General features: G+C 23.8%; 2 protein-coding genes across 2 annotated transcripts; both read left to right on the top strand.

Moving 5' to 3' along the window:
* The first annotated feature begins 1,807 nt into the window (after positions 1-1,807).
* Positions 1,808-3,976, top strand: BKA55DRAFT_586605 (uncharacterized protein). The gene is made up of 2 exons (XM_046194584.1): positions 1,808-3,109; positions 3,211-3,976. The coding sequence occupies exons 1-2, from the start codon at positions 2,293-2,295 to the stop codon at positions 3,759-3,761; spliced, it is 1,368 nt and encodes a 455-aa protein (XP_046041206.1). The 5' UTR covers positions 1,808-2,292; the 3' UTR covers positions 3,762-3,976.
* A 15,146-nt stretch (positions 3,977-19,122) lies between these two features.
* Positions 19,123-21,172, top strand: BKA55DRAFT_600212 (uncharacterized protein; the record flags this gene model as incomplete). Its single annotated transcript, XM_046196494.1, has 3 exons — positions 19,123-19,338; positions 19,503-19,869; positions 21,150-21,172. The coding sequence occupies 3 exons, from the start codon at positions 19,123-19,125 to the stop codon at positions 21,170-21,172; spliced, it is 606 nt and encodes a 201-aa protein (XP_046041207.1).
* Positions 21,173-24,698: the final 3,526 nt, after the last annotated feature.

Consider the following 24,698-nt stretch of genomic DNA (forward strand, 5'->3'; position numbering starts at 1 on the left):
ACCATATACCGCTGTTATCATCGAGCTGCCAAAGAAGAAGAAGAAGAAGCCGGCTGTAGAGCTGCAATAGGGGAAGAAGAGAGAGGGAAAGCCTAAGGAGGCTGTGGCCCTTAGCAATACGGCAGGAGTCGTTATTCACCTAGTTAATATGCTGCCGAAGCAGACATATCACGTCTTTATGGATAACCTCTTCTCCTCGCCCAATCTCTTCCGTGCCCTTCGAGAAGCCGGTCACGGAGCTACAGGCACAGCCCGCCCTAACTGTGGCATCACTAAGGAGCTTAAATTTGCAAAAGGGAAGGATAAGGCAGGTGCCTCAGGCTTTAAGTATAATGAAGTAAAGTCGATCCCTATAATAGATGACCTCGTATGCCCGAGGGACTTATTTATATGCAATTCCCTTACTAATTCGTCCTTCTTAGGTCGCTCAAATCGCTTGGAAGGATAACAGCCTCATGTTATTTCTCTTAACTGTATACAGTGGTGCCGATAACTAACGCACGCCAAAGAGAAGAAGGAAGCCTGCTAATAAAGGGGCATAATCCAAGCCGATACAGGAGACCTTTGGTAATGCCGTAATAAAGGTTATTCCTATACCGACTGTATCTGCTTCTTATAACGATGAAATGAATCACGTGGATCGAGGAGATTAGATAAGGTCCTATACAAGCTACGAGCACCGATTTCGCCGTGGCCTGTGGCAAGCGCTCCTTTGGTCCTTCCTTCTCGATATAACACTTGCGAATAGCTTCATTTTGCAGCTCAAGACCTCACAGCCGCGGTGGCCGCCTTACAAGACCCTCGAGAGCTGGAAGAGGTGCATTTCTAACGCCCTATTCATCAAATTTGGCCAAGAAAGTGGCGCAAGGAAGAGATCTAGGTCAGGGAAAGAGGAGGACTTGAACGATACTCAATCACGGCAAAATCATCTGCAAAGGGATATCAATCATGTCAATAGGGGGATATTCTCGGATTGCCTTGCTTGCAAAGGCTTCAGGCAGGGGCAGCCCCGACCCTTTAAAAAGAGGAAGGTTGAAAATAGCTTCTTTTTGCAGCCGATAATAGGTAATGCATAAAGTCGGCACCGAGGAGGCTCAGGTAGGCAGACCTTGTATGGCTGTAAAGTCTGTGAGGTAGCGATTTGTAACAATCAAAACTGCTAGGACTTTTACCATCATACAAATTAGTATGTATGGAGAAGTACCGCTAGTTTTATCTATTTTGATTGGTCTGATACCCCTGTCGTGACTCCGCCTAAGGGCTGTGGCACTCAAAGGGATAAAGGCTTAATAAAATTAAGATATTAATTTTAAAATATATATATATATATATTTAGTTTTTAAAGTCTTATAGGCAGTAGCCTATTAGGTATAATAAATCTATTTATTTATTTATTTAATTACTAAAGTAAAAATAGCTTTTTAATATTTTGCAAAGTAAGTCTTGCTCTATAAAAGATTAAGATCCTTTTGCATTAGGCAAGTAGAAAAAGTGGGATAATGCCGTTTTATGCTGTAATAGCCTTATAGATTAACTAGCTCTCTCTATTTTCCCTATTGTCTCCTTTCTCTTTTTTCATTATGGAAATCAATTATATTATGCTTTATCCAACTGCACTTATTGGTTGCCTATATGGATTGTGATGGCTAGAAACAGAAATAACTGCATGCTCTTCAACCAACAGAAAAAGAATAGCAACGGTCTTGTGACTGCCTGACCCCCGCACCTGCAGCCACCTATGCAATCCGCCGACCAGGGCTTTGAAATCGTCAACCCTCTCCACTTTAACCAGGCGCCAATGGTGTATTCAAGGCTGAGTTTCAAGGGGCGCCCAAGTGGTATAGAGGGGTTACATGACCAAAGATGTCAAGGTTCATTTCCAATCTGGAGGTCTTATCGTTTCTTTTTCATGGCAGACAAGACTAATAAGTTACACTTCTCAGCTTTCAGTCACAACAGAACCCCGATTCTTAGAGTTCATAAGGATGACATTGTGCTGTAGGGATACTTTAAACCGTACACTGTCACTCACTTAGGCTATCATAGAGACTTCATAAACGCCTTACTGTTTCAAAAAGCTTTGATTGGCTTTCATTGAACGGTGACAGAACCCCGCTCATCCAACTGCTTACCCTCCATGAGCTTGATACTCACTTTTTCGGTCAATGCACACTGCCTCGTTTGGCCTACAAATAGCTTGATCGACGCTGCATCTTTTCTACCAGCCTTGAATATTCCTCACGCTCACCTATTTTATTTGATCTGAACTCCCCCACCAGCTCCACCCTTATCATGGCTTCTTCTATCTTTCCAAAAAGTATAGCCCTCGAAATCGCCATCGACCACCGAATTCGGAGGTTGTTCAGGCCAGTACCACACTCAGGAAAAGGGTCGAGTCGTGGCTTCCATGTTCACCTCATCGAGGCTTTTGGGCATGACCTTGGGCTGGACGATGACGAGATACAAGTAACCGCGAAGTTGGCGGGCCCATTCTCTACTGGAGGGATTGCCATCGTGCTGCAACAACCACGAGGTAACCATCCTTTCAAGGATGGTATTCACGCGGTAATCGATGACTGTGACACTTTTATGGCCTTGGAGGAGTCATTTGCAGCAGCCTCTTGTGATTCCCTTAACATAATTGATGACGTCGCAGTAGTCGACCTGCTTCCATACATTCCCAAGGAAGAACTGAAGGAAATAGAAGAAACGGACGAAACGGACAATCGAGTGATACGAGATGCTTTTCAGACTACTATCGACTTTCTCGTCCACAAGAGGCCTTCTGCAGTCTTTTGCGCAGGATATATCGGCGGCTGTTTACCAAAGGGCGAGGCGCGGGAAGTCGAAAGCTCAGGAATCGGTAACACTTTTCACAACCCCTTCGCAACACTTCGGGCTGAGAGTCAGGGGATAGTGAAATTGGACCGAGTTAATGGATTTCATCCTAGCTCTGCCATGAACTATAATCCTGAACACAGCTGCTTGAGACAGCTGTTCTTGCTTGAAGTTGCACATACGTGTGCAGTGCATAGGGGAGACTGGAAGGAGGAAACCTGGATGAGTGGGTTTCGGACCTTGTGTAAAGAGGAATTTAGCGGGAGAATTGGTAAGTTTAAACAATAAGCGACTTACCCTGTTACCACATATCTAACCCTACAATAGATAAGCGGTTTGTAGTCATGTCAACAGCTGCACAGTACGCGAGAGCGCTAATATGGAACAGAAAGTACATACCCGACTATAGTGTTCTTTATTCTGAGAGAATAGAACGCATCAGTACAGCTATTAGGGCTTTTGACGCCAGGTCATCAGGCGCCTTTGATGGGCTCTATAATACTCTTGTCGAGAGTCGTCTAAGTGAGAACTGCAACGACGCAAACCTCATACTGCGACAGTTGTCTGAGCTAGTGGCCAACGGTTGGCCACAACAGTATGCGGATAAAAACAAAAATAGCCTAACTGACATCGCACTACATACACAGTGGCTAGCCCTTAATGCTCGGGAAACTGATGGCTGGTATCAGAACGCAAACCTAAGGAGTACCATTTCGACCGGGATTAAATCACTTGGCCAATGCATCTACATTCCACGTCACCAGAATATGCGCTTAAATCTCGTTAAAGCAAGCGATGTGTTTCTTGGGATAGCAAATGCACTTGAAAGTTTCCTTTGGAACCTCGTCCAAGGGAAAACTAATGAACAATTCCACAACAAGGAAGGAGGTAGTATACAGGAGGCTATTATTATCCCAGACTAATCTAGGCATAATAATAGGTATAAAGCTTTAAGACCTTTAATTTAAAGCCTTTATATACCTAGCCTCTTTAAATCTCTAACTTTACTAACTTATTATAAAAGTAATTTAAATAAAAAATATATATTAATTATATTATATAAAAAAGGATTAACGTATACGATAAGCGAGCGAGACAGACAAGCGAGCGAGACAGTATACTGTACAGCAAAAAGTAGCTTACCCTATAGCTTCTTAATACTTAAATAAAATAGCTAAAAATCTAAGAAAATTATTTCTTATAATAGTATAGCTTATTATATAATAAAGTATTTTTTAAAGACTTTTAATTATTTTATTTTATATAGAAAACCTTAAAATACAGTGTAAATTACAGTGTAAATATATTTTAAAGTTTATAGCTATATAGGATTTTTTTTAAAATCTAAGAAATTTTATATAGCTTATTTTAGGACTTATATATATGTTGTTAGGATCTTAGCTATTTTAAGTTTAATTTGAAACTTTAAGAATTATTTAAAAATCTGCCTTTAAGGTGAAAAGTAGGGTGTCTCGCTTGCTTGTCTGTCTCGCTCGCTTATCGTATACGTTAAATATAAATATTAAATTATATATACTTTTTAAACACCTCTTAGAAGTATGTACATATTAAAGCATTAATAAATAAATAAAAGAATTATTTAATATAAACTTAATATCTTATTTATATTTTAAAAATTTAAAACCTTAGCTTTAAATAATATATTTTTAAGTTTTATTATTATTTTTCTTTTTATAAGGCTTTAAGGCTTTTAATTAAAAGAGAAGCAATACTATAGCTATATATATAATAATATAATAATAGTATTCTTTTTAACATAAAGACAATATAAGGCGTTATATACTATACTAAAAAACAAAATAGCCTTAATATTATAACCCAACAGGAAAAGGCGCTTACGTCACGTGCACCCTATAAAAAACCAACTAATAACATAATAACTTATATTATACTAAGAATAGTTAATTATAAGCTAGCTTGCAGGCTTATAATAGACTTATAATCTGGCTTATAACTTACTATAAGCCTTAATGCTTAAACTATAAGCTACCTAGTATATATATATACTCTTTAGTAGTAAATAGAACTTAGCTTACTAGCTATTAATAAGACTTCTTTACCTTAATAAGCCTAACCTGCACTATTAACTATTAAGAGATATAATACTTTGCTATCGCTTAGTATAATACCTTATAACTCTGTAAACATAAAACCTAGTATAGACTAGTTTACCTGTTTAGAAACCCTAACTATTATACTTAATATTAAGTAAACAGATTATATAGCTACTGTATTATAACCCTAGCGGTTTTATTATAAATACCTTATATTTTCTACTAATTATTATAACCTTTACTAAAGACAATTAGTACTAAGACTTTATAATTAAAGCTAATCTACTATAATTAGTACTAATTTACTATAATTAATACTAATTTACTTAAATTACTACTAATCCCTTAATAACCTTACTAATTACTAAAGGATATATTTAATATATAAATATTTAGTAGCACTTATATAAAACTTAGCTTATTAGCTATTAATAAAACTTCTTTATATTAATAAGCTTAACCTATATTACTTAATTATTAAAAGATATAATAACTAACTTACTTAATATAATACTATATATAATTTATAAATATTAAGTTAATATAAACTAGTCTCCTTATTTAAAACCCTAATTATAATATATTAATAGCTCTTATTTAAAATATATTATAATAATAATTAAGTAATAATATATTATTACAATATCCAGTAATACTAGCCAAACACTTTCTTATACTAAAAAACCCCTTAATATAGCTAAAATAATAGCTAAGATCTATTAAATATATAATACTATCTATAACCTATAGGTATGTATTAATAAATAAGATATAGCCCTAGCTAAAAATATTAATTACCTCCCTTAAGGATAAGATATTAAGGAAGTATTAAAGCTACCTAAGCTAGAACTTTTTAAAAGATAGGCTGTTAATATAATCCTATTCCTAACCTAAATAAAGGCTTACTTTTACCTATTTCTAATTAAATTAAATAATATAATAAAGAAAGTATTATATATTATATTACTAATTTAAGGAAATATTAAGGACTAGTTTAAACCTATTTTTAAAGACTATTTAAATAATAATAAAATTATATAAAACTAGAAAACTATTAATATTTTTACTAATTAAAGAAATTTTAAAACTATACTTAAAAATAACTTTAAAGTAAGTAATAATAAATACTAATTAGTTATAGATATTATAATACTTAAATAAACTAACTTATATATAACTTACTTTATAAAATTCTATTAACTTGTTATAAAAGCCTAATAAAATAATAAAGCCCTTATAGAAATCTATTATAAAGAATTAAAATAAAAGATTAAAGATAAATTATATAAAGCAGATTAACTTAAAAATATTATAAAATATAGTATTATAGTAATTAAAATTAATAAATAATAATATAAATATAAAAAAAGAGGTTTACTAAAATAAATCTAAGATAAAGAAGCAACTTTAACCTATATTACCTAAATTAATAATATAATAATAAATATAATAACTCTTAAAACTAAGGATAATAATAAGGTAATTAGTTAAATAATACCTTATATAAAATATAACCTAGGCAAATAATACTTAAAGTAACTTATCCTAACTATTAGAACTTTAATAAACTATATAATATATCTAAATATAAATACTATAATTATAACTAATTTAGATATATAATATATTATTACCTAAAGCTTAAAAAACTAAAAGACCTAAACTAAAGTAAGTAGACCTTAAGGCTAACTTAATTATAAGATTTATAAATAGCTATATATACTTTAATATTAGGAATATATAGAGAAGGCTATAATATTACTAGCCTAAAATTTATAAATAAATTATAAGGATAAAACCCTTATTTAGATAGTTTAATTAGGGAACTATAAGATTTATTCCTTATATATAATAAAGTTAATATAGAAAATATATTAGTAAGAAATAAAGAAATTAAAAATTAAATTTAAAGGAAACTAAATACTTATAAAAGGACTAATAACTTAAAATACCTTATTAAATTAATATAATATAATAATATAAAAAAGGAAAAACTTTATAATAACTTAAAATATAAGAAATAAAGAATACTTAATAATAAGATATTTAAAAAATTAAGAAAATAAAAAAACTATAAGTCTTAGGAGTTATAAATTAGGGAAAAGTAATTACCTCTAGTATAGATAAATTAGCCTAAGTATTTAAGTAAATAGATAATATCCTAATTAGGATAACCTTATAAGATAAGGAAGAGCTATAGCAGAAAGAATAAGAAGTTAAAAACTAAATTTAAGTATATAAATAATAATATATATAAAGTATAGGATATAGAGGAAATGCAGCATAATGAGCTATATAATATCTCTATAAGGAAAATAAATACCTTAAATAAAAATAAAAATAAGGATATTAATTATTATTTAATAAGTTTAATATTAGATATTATAACTTATATAAAAATAATATATATAAGGAGTTAGAAAATATAAAAATACTAATAGAATTAAAATAATTTATATTAAGGTATATTATATTAATAATGCTATAAATCCGCTATATAAGTAAGAGAAGTTTAATAAATTAAATAATATCTAAACCCTCTTAATATATATAAGATATATAGAGATTTTATAATTATTATATAAGTATTACTAGTATAATATTACAATCTTAGCAGTTATCTTATATATACCTTATATTTTTCTTTTAGTTATAAGTAGTTATTATATACTAAAGGGTTTTATAAGTAACTGCTAAAACTTAGTTATTAATATCTTATTAAAAATACTAGTAATTCTTAAAATTACTAGTAACTTTAAGAATTACTTAATAACTATCCTCTTAAATAGTAATTACCTTTAATTTATTACTAATAAACTTAAGGTTTAATATATAATAAGACTTCTTAATAGTAAGGCACTTAAATAGTTTAAACCTATTATATATAACTATATTAATAACTTATATAAGAAATATAAAGCAAATACTAATTATACCTACTTTAGCTATATATAATTTAGAATAGAATTAAAATATATATATAAAATAGTAAATAAGAAAACAATAGTAAAAATAAAACTTTAATAACTTAAGTAAAGAAGATTTATAGCTATATATCTTATTAAATATTACTATTAAGTATTTAAACTTAATTAAAATAAAGGGGTATATATAGCCTAAGTATACCTAGGACTAAAGTTAGAAATTAAGGATATTATAATTAATATTAAACATAAACCTATTAACGTAAATAACCTTACTATTAATATAAGTAAAATTAATAACTAGTAATATAAATAATAATATAAAAGGTAAGTAAAGAAATATAAAAGGTCTTATAATTTATAATAAAATAGTAATAAATAATAAAATATTAATTAAAAATATAAAAAGAATAATAATATATTTTATAAAATAAAAATAAAACTAATAGTATTAAAAGTAACTTAATAAGGTAATAATAATTAGTAAAAACCTTAAAATATACTTAAAGTTAAATATTATAATTATAACTAGTTTAGATATATTATTAATAAATATCCTTAAATATAAAAGCCTAAAGATCTTAATTAAGGTAATTAAATATTAAAAGTAATTAGTAAATAAAATCCTTAAATTACTATATAAACTTAAATACTAAAAATAATATAAAGCTTATATAATATAATAACTCTATATAAAGGCAGTATATTAAAATATAATTAATACTTATACCTAAATAGTTTAATTTAAGAATTATAAAAAGAGTTTTTAGTAAAAGAAAATATAAAAGTAGGAAATATACCTTAAATTCTAATATTATATAAAATAAAGGTAAATAAATATTAAAGGGGATAGTAAAAAAACCTAGTAATCTAAAAATAAAAAAAGGAAAAAGACTATACTTAATATTTTTTTATAAAAATAAAAGAAAAAAAAAGAAAAAAAAATTAAAATAAACTAAAATACTTAATTTAATAAAGAAAGAAAAGGGGATCTGTCTAATATAGGAAAATAACTTAAAGTATTTAAAATAATTAATATAATCCTAATTTAAATAACTATATAAGAAAAAAAGGAAATAGTTAAAAAAGAATATAAAAAAGGAAATAAGGTTTATATATATTATTAATAATACTTATAAAGTATAAGATATAAATAAAATAAGGAAGATAATAATTACTTTCTTATTATAATTCCTAGCATGCCTAATAATAACCCTTATTAGAAAACAGAAATAAAAGGATATCTAGTATATTATTAATATAAGAACCTTAAAGTAGTAAAGTTATAATTTAATATATCCTATTACTAATAAATTTATAAAATAAAAAAACTTTATAAAGGAATTTAATAGTCTTAATAGCTAATTAAAAAAGCTAAGAAAGAATATAAAGAAATAATTTAAATAAAATATAAAACTAAAAGAATATTTTTAATAATAGCTATATAATAATAAATTTATAAATAACTTTATAAATAACTTTATAAATAAGGAGGAATATATTAAAAACTACTATAAAGGAGTTAACTATAATAATAAAAAATATAAATTAATTTATTATATAAACTTATAAAAAGTAATATACCTTCTATAATAATAAAGTTATAAAAAAGTAATAAATAAAAATAAAAAAGACTTAAATTAATAAGAGCTTTAGGAGCTATATACAATAATAAACCTAATTACTTAGTACTATAAGCTTAAATTAAAAGAAGATAGCTAAATATATAAATTAATAATAAAGTAAAAAAATACTTTATTAATCTAAGAATGGTTATAAAGCTAGGAATACTATAAAAAAGAAAATAGCTATTATATTAACTTATTAATATAAAAAGGCTATATATTAATTATAATAATATTATAATAAATTAAGAGATTAATTACCTTAGGGTCTTTATTAAATAAAGAAATTAAGAAATAAGTTTTAATATTATTTTTTTAAGAAAGGAAATAAATATCTTACTTAAGATAAACTACCTTAAATAATAAAACCTATATATTAATTAGAAAACTAGCTAAGTTATATTTCTTAATAATATTAATAATACTAATAAAATAATTATAATAAGTAATAAGAGATCTTAATTTATAATTAAGAGGATTAATATAAACTAATATAAAGTAAAGACTTTACTACCTCTAAAAGGAGTATAATATAAGTATAAAAAAGGCTAAAAATAGAAAATAAAATTCCTAGGCATTTTTAGAAGGCAAGATCTATATAAAAAAGAAATACTATAAGCTAGCTAAGACTAACTTAAGAATATTCTAAAAAAATATTAAATATATAATAAATTACTTAAAAAAGAATTAAAAATAAGAGTATATAAATATAATTAATAATATTATAAAATTTAACTTATAAATAAAAATATATTATTTTAAAAGTTTATTTATTAAATTAAAGAGAATTAAAAAATATAATAATAATATATTAATAAAATAATTTAAAAGGGGTATATTAAAGAATTAACCTTATTAATAAGATTAATAATATTCTTTATATTAAAGAAAAATAAAAAGCTAAAACTTATTATAAATTATAAAGAAGTTAATATATATATTATTAAGGATTAAAACTTACTTTTACTTATAATAAAACTTAAAGATTAATTATAAGGTAATAAGGTCTTTATAGCCCTTAACCTTAAAACAGTATATAATATTATTTATATTATAGAAAGAGATAAATAAAAAATAGCATTTAGAACTAGATTTAAACTATTTAAATACCTAGTAATGCCTTTTAGTCTTAGCATATTAGAAAGGGGATTTAAGCAAATAAAAGTGCTTTTTATATTTAATAGTAAAATAGCTTTAAAGAGCACTTTATAGAGGTAATAAAAAAGAAAGTTAAATTACTAATAATTAATAGTAAATTACGTCTAGGCCTCTAGCTAGAAATAGTTTAAATAGTAGTTTATTTACTTAATTATATATTAAAATAAGAGTTAAAGTAGAAAATACTTTATAAGAGCTTTTTTATTATTATTTATTACTTAAACTAAAATAATTAACCTTAAATTAGCTATATAAGGATAATTAAATATAAAGTATTTACCTTAATTAACTTAATATAATTAAAAGATAAATACCTTTAATTAAGAATAACTCTAAAAGTATAAATTAAACACCTTATTAAATATAATTTATAAAACATATTTTAAATCTAAAATCTAATTACTAATAAAATATATATTACTTAAGATATTATATTTAATAAAAAGAAATTCTTTAATATTAATAAGCTATAAATAAAAGACATAATTAGTAAATAAAGTTTAAAAGAGATATAAGTAAGAATATAATCTCTTATAAACTTTAAATAACTTAATTAAGTTATAGACCTAATCTAAAGCCTTAAGAAGTAAGAAACTATAAAATTAACCTTTAAAAATCTAATTAAAGACTTACCTATTAAAGAGGTAAAGTTAAATAAAAATTAAAATACTAATAAATTAAAATATACTTAAGCTTAATTTAAGCTACTTTTAACTCTATTAAAAAGCTTATTTTTAAGCTTTTTTACTTAAATTAGAATATAATTAGGCTAATAAATAAAGCTAAAAGGATTAAATAAAGATTTATATATCTTTAATTAAGCCTTTAATATAAGTATAATAATTGTATTAATAGTAAAATATAAAAGAAAACTGGTTTTAAAGGCAAGAAGGAGCTAATACTTTTATATAAGGCTTAAGCATAAATATAAGGTATAAAAGACTTAAATAAACCTTATTTTAAATAGAGACAAGTTCTATAAGAGGAATCTGCCTTAGGTTTTAAGCTCTTATAAAAATCTATATAAATACTTATAAAAGTATAAAATAAGGCTTATTATTTAAAAAAACTAATAATAAAAGTTAAATATTAATAAGACCTATATTATAATAATAACTAGAAAACTATTTAAGATCTTATTTATAATTATAATAAAATATAACCTTAAATTATTATAATATAATATAATAAATATAATATATTTAATAAGCAAGCAATGCAGATAAGCAAGTAATGCACTTTTCCATTTTATATTATATATTCTATCTAATTAGATATTTCTTAATAATTAATAATGCCATAACCTTTAAAAAACCCTCCTTGCCCTTTAGGCCCTTTAAAATAACCTAAAATTAAATACCTAATATATTATAAAGATATATAAAATCTCTAAGCCTAGGCTATATTAGCATAAAAATACTATTTAATTGCATTATAATTCTATCCTAAACTTATAAACACTATTTAATCTAAAAGAGCAGGTTATAGTTTAATTTATTATTAACTTAGATTTATAAGAATTTCCCTTATTACTATATTTTATTAAAGAAATAGCTAATTCTCGACTTATAGATTATAATATATTACCTATTAGCAAGTGCTAGGCTTATAACTTTATTAAGTTATAACTAAAGCTAAAAATATATTTATTTTAGAAATATAACTATTAGAAAGCTAAATATAAAAATCTATTTAATATTTATAACTAGTTAAGGCTTATATAAAATATAAGTATAAAGTATAATATTAAATTAAATAATATCTAGAACTTTAATAAGACTAGCTTTATAATAGGCTATATTATAACTAGAATAGTTATTATAGCTTTAAAAAGGTAAGGAAGGATAAAATTAATATAGCCTAAAAACTAAAAATAAATTATAATAATTTAGGTAATTAATATAAAAGGTTAATTAGTTATACTATTTATTATATATATAGGCTAATACTACCTTATAAATTAGTATTAAGAACATAAGCTTCTTAGTAATTAGGTTATTTTAATTAGCTAAAATAAATAAATAACTAACTAACTAGGTCTTAAGTATCTAAAGTATGTTAATTAGTTTATAACTAATAAATTAACTAGTTCTTATTATCTTTTAATCCTTAATAGTTATAAAAGTTATTACTTTATTAATTTTAAGAGATATTATATAGAAAAGAAAATTATTTTACTTTATATATTAATATATATATTTTATTTACTTTAGCCTTTTAATATTAAGTATTTTAGGGTATTAAAAATAATATATAATTAAGAAATAGAGTTTTTAATTAAATACTTTATAACTTATATTTTAATAACTAAGTTTTGTCTTGCTTTTTATATTACTTTTAAAGCTATATTTATAAATAATATTATTTAAAATAGTTTAAAAAGAGCTAGGCTTTCTCCTTTTAGCTTTAAAAATATAATCTTAAAGCTTAATATATAATTATAAACTCTAATACCTCTTAAAGAGGCTATTAAACCTTTAACTTTATAGGTTTTAAAGACCCTAAAGATAGCAATTAAGGCTTAATCTTAATCTAAATACCTTAAAAAGTAAATTAAAAGGCATAAAAGCAGCTCCTTAAAGTTAATAATAAAAGCCTTAAAATCTAATATTAAAGTAATAAAGGCAGTTATCTATAAGGTTATTTTATTAAGGAGTAAACTTTAAAATATTTAAGAGGTAAATAAGATATTAAGCTAGTACTAAAGGGCAAAAAGGACTAAATTATAAAAAGGAGGGTTTATAATTATAAAGGAAGTATTACAAGTAATTAATTAGATAGATATTAATATGCAGGTAGTGGCCGAATTATTAAGAAGTAATAGTTAAGAAAGGTCAGTATAACCAGGTAGTTAGCACTATAGTATATGCAGTATAGCCGGTTATAATATAAAGACCTATTAGGTAGTAATTAAGGCATTTAGGGAAGAGTATAGTAAATAGTTTTAATTAATTAGATAGGTTATTATAGTTTTAAAGTAATTAAAAGTATTAAGGGTAAGAAAGGTGTGTTGCTTGCTTATTTGCATTGCTTGCTTATTAAATATATTATTTATAAATATAAAACTATAAAGTAATATCTTTATAAAGCTAGTATTTAAATTTAGGAAAGGTAATAAGGCAGGTTAAGTATTACTTATATATAAGGTATTATATAACCTTTAAATTATATTACTTTTATAATAATTAGAGCTTAGAAATATATTAAAAACCTTATAATAAAAATTAATCTTAAATAAAACTTATTATTATTAATAAGGAGGTATTTTAATATTTATTTATATAAATAATATAATCTTTACCTTTAAGAAAGAGAATAAAGATATTATATTTTAACTTATATTAGCCTTACAAAAGAAATATAAACTAATAAATAAGAATAAGTTATAATAATTCCTTAAAATAAATATTATAAAAGATTAAATTATAAAATATATTTAGGTAATATAAATTATATATTTAGAGAAGATATATAAGTAAAATATTATAAAAATATTAAATATATTATTAATAACTTAAAAAGAACTTTTATTAAATAAAGAAATAGTAAACCTTTAAACTATAAGTTAGTATAAAAGAGCTATTAGATCCCTTTTTTATATAAGTATAATTATAAGATTAGATATTACTTTTATAATATCTAAATTAGTAAGATTTATAACTAATTTAAGTAAGGAGTATATTACTATAGTAAATTAAGTTTTTAGTTACTTATATATATTTCAATTTTATAAGTTATAATTTAATACTAAAGAGGGCTTTAAAATTTATAATAATATATTATTTATAAATAATTGTATTAATTAAAAGAGCTCTTAAGGCTTATAAATTAAGCTATTAAATATAGATTTATAACTCTTATATAATAATTAATAAATAATTAATTTACTTAAGAATCCTCTTTAAAAGCTAAAGACTTAATTAAAATATATAAATATATATAACTATTAGCTATATAAATATATATATAAGAAAGTAGTATTTCTTACTTATATAAAAAGTGCAGAGCTAATAGCAGATAGGCTTATAAAGGCATTATAAGGTAAAAAATAAAAAGAGAGCTATAAGTAGCTTAGATTAATTAATATTAAGGAATATATAAATAAGTATTAAAATAAGTAAGTTATTAAGAAAATAATTAATAAAATTCTTAAAAAATTATAAACTTAAAATTAAAAATTAATAGTATATTTTATAATACTATTTTAAATTTTATAATATTATTTTAGATTTTATAAGGCTACTTAAGGCTTATATTATTATTATAAGTTTTTATACTATTAAAGTATTTATTATAATATATCTTTTTAAAATACTTTATAATAAAATACTTAAGATAGGCCAATTTTAAATTATAATATTTATAAGGTAAAATATAAAAATAAAAGGTATTACCTTAAAAAGATTTTTATTTAGCTAAATACTTAAAGATAAAAAATATAATATAAAGTGCCTTAAAAATAACTTAAAAAATAAACAAATATATTACTACTTAGCTATATAAGGATTACCTGCCTTAAGAAAGGTTTAAAAAGCTATACCTTTTAATATAACTTTTATTATAATATATTACTTCTCTTTCTCTTTTTAATTATTTTATTAAAAATAAAATAATTAATAAAGGCTTAAAAGTATAAAAAGTATTACTTACTTTATAAAGATTTTTTATTATATTAAGGTAAGTTATATAAAAGTTAAGAAAATAAAAGGTATAAAGAAAGGTAATAATAAAATTATAAAATAAAAGCTAAATTAGTAAAATAAATTATAAAATAAACATTTATAATATTTATATTTTTATATAAAAGCCCTTAGTAATATATTATATATAATACTATATATTAAAATATTTCTAATACTTATTATTATTTTTATAAAAAGTAATAGTATTTAGATAAATAAGGTACGGCAAAACTCTTTTAATAGTAATACTACCTTTATTAGTAAAGTAAACTTAAAAGTAACTAATAATATATATTTTAGTAATAGTAATAATAGCTTTACTTTATTATACCTTATAGGTAATATAAAAAGCCTTTTTAATATAGGCTTTATTATAATAATAATTATAATTAAATTAGTAAAAGATAAAATATATATATAAGTTATTTCCTATTTATATTAATAGTATATTAATATTATAGCTTATTTACTTATTTAGTTATATAGCCTATCTTATAAATTATTTAATCCTCTTTTCGCTATTAATGCCAAATTCATAACTTTAAGTCTTTAACTTTAGGTAACCTAAACTTATATAAAACTTAATACATTTCTTCTATTTTCCTAGTCCTAGAACCCTGCAATTACCCCGCTTTTATCTTACATAGTATAGTATACTATCCCTCTTATCTTTATACTCTTATAGTTTAAGATTATAACTAGCCTGGTTTATATATTACTAGCTATTAATTAGCTTTATAGCCTTTATTAGCTTTATTAACTATTTCTTTATATTATTAAGCTATTATTTATATAAGTTCTTACTTAAAGTCCTTAATTTAAGGTTTTTAATAAATCCCTTATTACTTACCTTTATAAGCCTTTATATTATAAGGAATTATTTTAGCTTTTATAATAACTTAATCTCCTCCTTAAGGTAGCCTTTAGAGATTATTAGCTCTTTATAATAATAATATATAAGTAAGAAAACCTTATAGCCTAAAGCAGCTTATTTAATAAAGGTAATATTATCCTCCTTATTCTAAGCCTTTTTAATCTCTAATATTATAATATAGAGCTTATTTTTATATTTATAATCTTTAAGAGCTGCTATAAAATAAGGGATTAGGTTAGGCATTTTGGTATAAAAGGCCTTATTAGGTAGCTATAGGCTTCTTTAGATAGCAGATATCGTGATGGTGCAGCTGTGATGCTGTTAGCGGTTGCGGTCAGAAGGTATTCGGGTCGGATGACTTACTGCATAATAGATGATTAAAGCGTGGTATGCAGCAGAGGTCGATGAAAGACCTTTTAGGTGGGTTATAGGAAGAAGGTTAGGGCTAGTTAATAAGTAGGTAAGGCTTTTTAGCTGGCATATATGCAGCTAGGTTTAGGCTATAATTAAGGCAGCTAATTATAATAATTTAACTTAATAAAGCTTTACTAGTTATAGGGGTAATAAATATTTAAATTATATTAAACTTTAAAGATACTTAAATATACCTTTTAAGGCTAACTTATAAATATAAAAACAAAATATAAATATATATTTAAATTATAAAATAACTTATATAAAGTAATAAAGATAAAGGCTAGCTTAAAGAGACTTAAATAAGGGATTTTATAACTTAAAAAAGCTAGAATTAAATATAATATATAAAAATATAAATATAAAAAAGCTAAATATAAATTAGAAAATATTACCTAAAAGTTAATAAAGAAGCTTAAATTATAATATTAAATTTAATAAAAAGAATTAATATATAAAAGGAAATATTATATATTAAGTAATTATTATAATACTTTTTAAAAAAAAGAAAGTTCTAAATTAAAAAGAGGTTAAATTTTATAAAATATATACTTAATAATCAGTTATATTATTACTTAATTATATTAGTATATAATTATATTATTATAATTTATTAATATTATTATTACTTAATTATACTATAATAAATTATTAATATAATATAAAACCTTAAAGTAAAAGTTTAATTAAAAAAACTTATAATTAAAATAATAACTTATAAATAATTATATTAATAAAATATAAATTAATTAAAGTTATAAAATATTATAAAAAATATATTTCTTAAAAATAAAATATAAAATTTTAATTTATAAACGGAAAAGACTAAATTAATAATAGCTTTAAAGTAATAAAATCTTATTATTTTAAGGAGATATATTAAACTATTAGATATTAATTAATAAGGCATTTTAATTAAAGGAGCTACTTTTCCTAAAATAGAAGAGTTATATAATGTTTTACTACTCTTTTAGAGATTAGCTAGGCTATATTAGAAAGGCCCTAAATAGACAGCTTAATCAATTAATTAACGGTTTAAGAAGACTTTTCTAGCCGCATAGTCCAGGTATAAGGTATTTCTCTGGTCTGGTCTATACTCTTATATGACATAGATATTGCGGCCCTATCGTTCAAGGAGCAGCACTACTAACTGGATACTTTATTAGGTGGCTGATACTGTGACGTAGAATATGTAAAGAGGCTTGAAAGGGGAAACTATATTTAAAATAGACCTGCTATATTTAAGGCGCCTATATCTTTGCTAGCCTATATAATATTACCTAACCTATAACTAGACCTAAGTATATAATATTATATAAGTAATTAGTATTAGTATAATATATCCTATATATTATAAGGGGCGTTTTATATTTTATAGTATTACTATATATTATATTAGTAATTAAGTACTTTATTCTATAATTCCTAATTAGTACTACTCTTCTAAGCTATATTAAAGGAATATATTAAAGTTATAAGTATTAGCTCTAGCTTAAATGAATTTATGGCTGCTATAGATCTTACTATTATTACTTATACTTATAAGTTAATTAAAGAGTTTATATTAAATCTATATAAAAATATAGCTTAAGGTAGTAATTTATTATTAATCTGGCTTCCTGTATTAATATAAGATGGCATATTGCAGAATAAGAGCTAATACCCTTTAGTAATACTAGTAGTTTAAGTAATAAGTTATATTAATAAGCAGTCTATATAATTCTTAACAATGCTTAGTAAATATTTAAGTATTATATTAATTTAAATTATAACTTTATTAATTATTTTTTCCTAAATACTAGTAATACTAATTACTAGAAAAAAAAAGGCTTTTAGTCTATAGGTGTCTTATTATTTTATACCTAGTAGTATATTAATAATTATATTATAGTTATTTTTTCTTATAGCTAAATTATATAGGCCAGCAGTCCCTTATAAAATTAGTCTTAGTCTTAGTCTTATTTCTTTTTTCTTTTCTTTTTTAGGGTTAGGTATAAGACATTTTCATATAGTATACTAGTCCTTTAATAAACCCCTATTCTATATCTATCTACTTATGCTACATCCTACTTTATATAATATTCTTAAGTAAGCAGGTAGTACTAGGCTTTATAATAAAAATAATTCTAATATAGGGCATCCTGGATTAAATATTTTAAGTAGTTATATTAATTTATAGTAATATTTCTATAAGCTAAGTCTAGGGTTATTATATAAAATTAATAATATACTATCTATATAAGAAGCTTTTAGTTTTATATTTCTTATTAAGAGGGAGTTTATTTTTTAAATATCTAATAGGCAATTATTTACTAATTACAAACTTCTAAGCCTTATAAATTATCTTATCTTATGTCTCTTAGTAGTATTAATAGCGATAAGGCTAAGCTAAGTATAAAAGGACAATTATAAATAGTAATAGATTATTAATATAGGCAAGAGCTGGCCTTGGTTACCCTATTAGCAGTATAACCTTTGCTATAGATTTAAATTTATTTTATTAATTAGATAGTAACTTTAAGCTATATAGTAATGATTTCTATAAGGGCTATAAAGTATATTTCGAGGTATAACTATACTTCTAGTCTCCTAAATAAAAGAAATCCTAACTTGCTTAATAGGGCGCAGGAGAATAGCGAGTTTACTAACTTTAAATTTACTTATAAAAGGCATATTATACCTATTTATAGGGTGATTATTTGCAGCTATTTCCTAGTATTTTACGCGGCATATACTAGAAAATTAAAGGTATTATGTGCTTCTCTGTGGCATTATTATAATAACTAAAACACTGTTCTAGGAGGCATCTACCTAATTATATAGCCTAGACTCTTATTTCTTGCCTATGGTGCGACGGATGGTAAAGTTCTGCTATACTAGTAACTATACTAAAGAATCCGAAGAAGATATAGGCATTAGATATAATTCCAGTTTTATTAATTTATGCAGTAATGTTTACCTTGGCAGATAAGTATAATATTAAAGAGCTAAAAGTCCTATTAGTAAATAAATACTTAGAATACTTAGTAAATAACCTAAACGTTTCTAACTTTCTTCTTTTAATATCTAAAGTTTATAACTCTATACTACCCTCTGCGCGAGGACTTTGTAATTATGCTCTAGCTTTTATTAAAGAGAAGTTCTCCGGGTTTCTAAGTTTATTAGATACTAAGGAAAAGTTTAACAAGATAACTGCTAATAGTCCTGAATTTATTAAAGAGCTTTTATATTATTTTATTAATAATTGGCTTTTAGGGTATTATAATAACTATAGTAGTAGTAAGTATATATTAGTTTTTCCTTTTAATTATAAATATAAATAGTATAGTAAAAGCAGCGCGATTTCTAAAATACTTTATAAGAGTTATTAGGTATTTCTTAAATTATAATAAGCTAATAAAAGATTAGGCAGTATATCTAGAATTAAGTTAAGCTTTAGTTAGTATATTTAATTTTTACTATAGCTAGGCCTGGTCCTTGGTATCTGAGGCTTAAACTGAAATAAAGTAAATACTAAGCTTGGCTTTATAAATATATATAAGTAATCCTAAATTATATATTACCGTTAATAATATTAATTAACTTTAATATTATTTACCCCCTATAGTGGTTTTATATTTTTTTAGAACCTCTGTAAGATAATCCTTCCTTATGGCGTAATAATATGGCAAGGCTGCTGACAGCAACGTCTGTCTATAAGATAATAGGCCGAGTGCTATAACTGGTTGTTTAGGAGAGTTTAAAAAGTCAGCTATGACGTCGAATGATGCGCCACTTATTTCGATTTAACATCGCCATGCGTGATGTGTTTGTTCGTTTCATTTTCTTGTAGTCGTAAGCTGCCAAGTAGAAAGACCCAAGTCTATAGAAGCCTCGACTGCGCCTAGTCATATATACCAAAATCAACTTTAGTGGAGTTGATTATTTTGCCGCACTCCTATAAAACCAGGTTACGACTGACTTTCATGGCGCCAGTAGTTGTATCTGTTAGATTTGGATAGAGTTAAATGCGGTGCGGGTGGAGACCGTAACGTTGAAGGCCAGTATCGTTAGCCTGCTGCTAACGAAGAGCAACGCTATACTAAATTAATTATCTGCTACACGCGAAGAAAGACGACTGGGGATAACCTTGTGTTAGACTGACACCTGCGTGCAGTTTAAGATGCAGCCATATATAGTACAACTATATTCATAGCATATAGCGGCATAGGTATGGGAAACAGATTAATACCCCCCTATGGAAAATAATAAAGCAAGATAAGGCATTATTAAGACTTTACTTAATAAGATCACCAGGTTTCGCTTTATAATCTATTAAATCTATCTTATAGTATACTTAAGATATATAATATATATCTAGTACTATAATAGCTATGGCTAAGAGCTAACCCTTATATAGGTATCTGCCTTTTATTATCTTATAGGCTTTGGATTTTCTATTTTAATAACTAATGCTATATATTATTATACTTATTACTAGCTATTAAATTTCCTTAATTTCCAAGTTTCTAATTAGGGGCCTTTAAGATAACTTTATACTTATATCTTACCTTATTAAGCCCTAATCTTAAGGGGTACCTAGCTATAGTATAACTATTACCTGTATTCTAAAGGATAAATATTATTAAGTAAAAAGAAGTAGGCATATTAGAGATATAAGTTTCTTATAAACCCCTTTTAGTAATTCTATTTATAAAAGCCTAATTAATTCTTATTATAATGCCTATTTTATATATTATCCTAATACTTCTTATATAATAATTAGCTTATTACATAATGCATTATTAGATATTAGTATAGTTATTAAGTATTATAATAAATAAAGTATAAAGTAGTAAATAATACCTTAGATAAGATTATAAAAGTAAAGAAAACAGGTATTAGTAAGCTATAGCAAGGATTAAGTTAGTTATAATAGGCATCTTATAGGTTTTAAAATGCCCTGCTAGTAATATAAGAATATTAACCTAATATAGCCTTATTTTATTAGGGGTAATAAATTTAGGCATTATAGCTCCTTATCTAGATAATATAAAATAGAAATATACTTAAAGAAATAGTAAAATTTAAATAGCTTTAAATACCCTAGTTATAGGAATATTAATATAATAGATTATTATAATAGCATTAAGTTTAAGATTAGGTAAAAAGGGTTTTTATCTTCCTTAATATAATATACCTTAAATATAAATATATATAAAGTAGTTCTTATAAAGATAAAGGTATATAAATTAAAAAGTAATATAATAAAAGACTTCTAATAAGTAAATTAATAATAAATAGCTATTCTTAACTATTTATCTTGCCTTTTTTTTCTATTAGTTAATTTATAATATTATAAATAATATATTTTTAATACTTTTTATTACCTATCTTAAGTAACCTAGTAATTAAGCTAAGTTATTAGAAATAAAAAACCTTAAGTTAGTAAATTTATTTTAATCTTTTATTTTAAAGGCACTTAAGAAAGCAAAGAGGATATTAGATTTAGTTTTTAAGGAGTAAAGTACTTAATACTAATATATATATAAGCATAAACCCCTAGAATATAGGGAAGATTATTATTAGAAACTAAATAGCTTTAATAAGAAGATTAGACTTTACTTATATTATACTCTTTAAGATAGAATAAATTTTAAATATAGTAATCCTTTATATATCTGCTAAAACTAATTAATAAGAGTCTTTACCTTATAAGTTATATAGATTTAAATAGGAATAGCTAAGAATATTATCTTACTTAAAAATTATTAATAAAAATATATTATATTATTATTACTTACTTACTATAGGTTTTATAACTTAATTACTTACTGCCTAAATAATAATATATATTTATAATTACTAAAGAATTAAATATAAAAGATCTTATTAATATTTATAAATACCTAATCTAACTTTTTAAATATTAATTTATCTATTACTAAACAATAATTTAAACTAAAAGAGAAAAGTTTACTAAATCCTACTAAAGCCCTACTAGCCTTTCCTTAAGACCTAGTTTTATAAAACCCAGGCAAAGTAAGAGGTTAAGTAAGATACTTATACAGGAAGCTATCCTAACCCAAAGATAGTAATATTATCTCTATAATTGCAGAAAGAGGATATTATTAACTTATTAGGCGCTATAGTAAATAATATTCTAGACTAACTTACCGCCACCCCATACACCCCCTATCCCCGCACACTTTAACACCATTAATGCATCATTAATACAGGATTCTTTATTTTATTTTATATTTATTAAATAAAATCTATTTTTCTTTATTTTAATAGTAATAGAATTGCAGCTATTAGATTATAAAAAGAGGATATTATTAGCTATTAAGGATATAGAAATAATTAGTTTATAGCCCTTAGTAGTAAAATACTTAATTAAGCTTTTAATATTATATAATTAATATGCTAGAGGCTAGGATATTTATATAATATATTAAAAAGATTAGTTACTTACTATAAAATAAGAAGATAACTTAGTTAATTATATTATTAAATAAGAATATACTTTTTAGCCTCTTATAAAAAAGGATATTTATAACTTTATATAAGTATTATTATTAATTAATAAGTAAGTCTATTATATTAAGAACTAAGTTAATAGATTCTTTACTTATTATTTAAGTATAAAATTAAAGCTATTATAAGTTATAAAATCTATAAGAAAGTATTATATAATAAAGGAATTACTTTTTAAGTATTATAATAGTTATAATTAGGTAGTTAATATAAAAAAGATAACTAGGCCTTATATATATAATATTAATAAGACTAGTATTTAAATTAGTAAGACTAATAGTAATATAATAGCTAGAATAATAATACCTTCTTTTTTAAAGAGGATAAAATTTAATAATATAACTTAAATGTTACGATTCGTGCCCGTAATAGCGTTATAAGGCTCTATAAGGTAGCTGTGGCATACCTATAATTGCTTGCATAGCGATTATGGCCTGATCTTTTGCCCTGTGGCTTAACGGCTTGTACAACCGTTACATTAAAGGTTAATAATTAAATCTATATTAGTAAATAATTAGTATCTTATACCTTATATTATTTTTATTAGTAAGAACCTTTAAGGATAGTAATTTTTAGTTATTTTTCTTAATTAGAAGTATACTTATAATTTAACTAGTTAGTTTAATAATAATATCTTTATCTATTAGTTTATAAGTATATTTATATTATAAACTAAGCTAAAGGATCTTAATTAATAAAAACTATTAATCCTAAACTAGTATAAATTATATATTATAGTAAAATTAATAAAAAAGGCATAGCTATATAAGATTTAGCTCTTTTAATTACCTTTATATTTATTATATATTACTTAACTACTTAATATTACTATATTTAGGCTATTAAAAATATATTATTACTAGTTTACCTGCTCTTAGGCCTTATATAAAGCAACCTTGCCATACTAATAATAACTCTTCCTAAAAGCTTATAAGAGGGCTTTATTAAAAGCCTTAAGTTATAGGAATATAATAAGTAATTTCTTAGCCTCTAGGCTTTTCCTAATTAATTTATAAAAGGCATTAGCAGTATTAAAGCTAAGGGAGAAGAAATATAAGTACTTTAATAGGCCTATAATATTAAGGAAGGTCTAAGTAATTACTAATATAATCTAAAGTATACCTTAAGGAAGTGCTAATATTTAAAAATAACTAAAAGCTATATAAAGTTAAGGAAATACTTTTATTTATAACTTTAATTATATTATAAAGAAGGTAATAAAATATATTAACTAGAAAAATAATTAAATTTAATACCTAGAAAAGGAAAAAGTAATACTAAAGGCATTAATAGCAGTAAGAGAGCCTACTAGCTAAGTTACTATTTAATTTAACCTTAATAAGGCTTTCCTTAAAATTAAATAGATTATCTTAGCTTATAATTAGGCTAAAAAGAATATATTATATAAGATTAAGGGAAATAAGAGAAAATAATATAAAAAGAATTTACTAAAAATATAAACTATAGATATAATATTTATAAATTAGTTTTTAAACTCTTAATTAAATTAAATAAATACTCATTATTATAGAATTAATTGAAGTTATCTATAGATTCGGTTGTAATGCTATTACGGGTATGCGGGGACGGGG

This window comes from Fusarium redolens, assembly GCF_020744475.1.
Source record: "Fusarium redolens strain MPI-CAGE-AT-0023 chromosome Unknown BKA55scaffold_35, whole genome shotgun sequence".
In the NCBI taxonomy this organism is placed as follows: domain Eukaryota; kingdom Fungi; phylum Ascomycota; class Sordariomycetes; order Hypocreales; family Nectriaceae; genus Fusarium; species Fusarium redolens.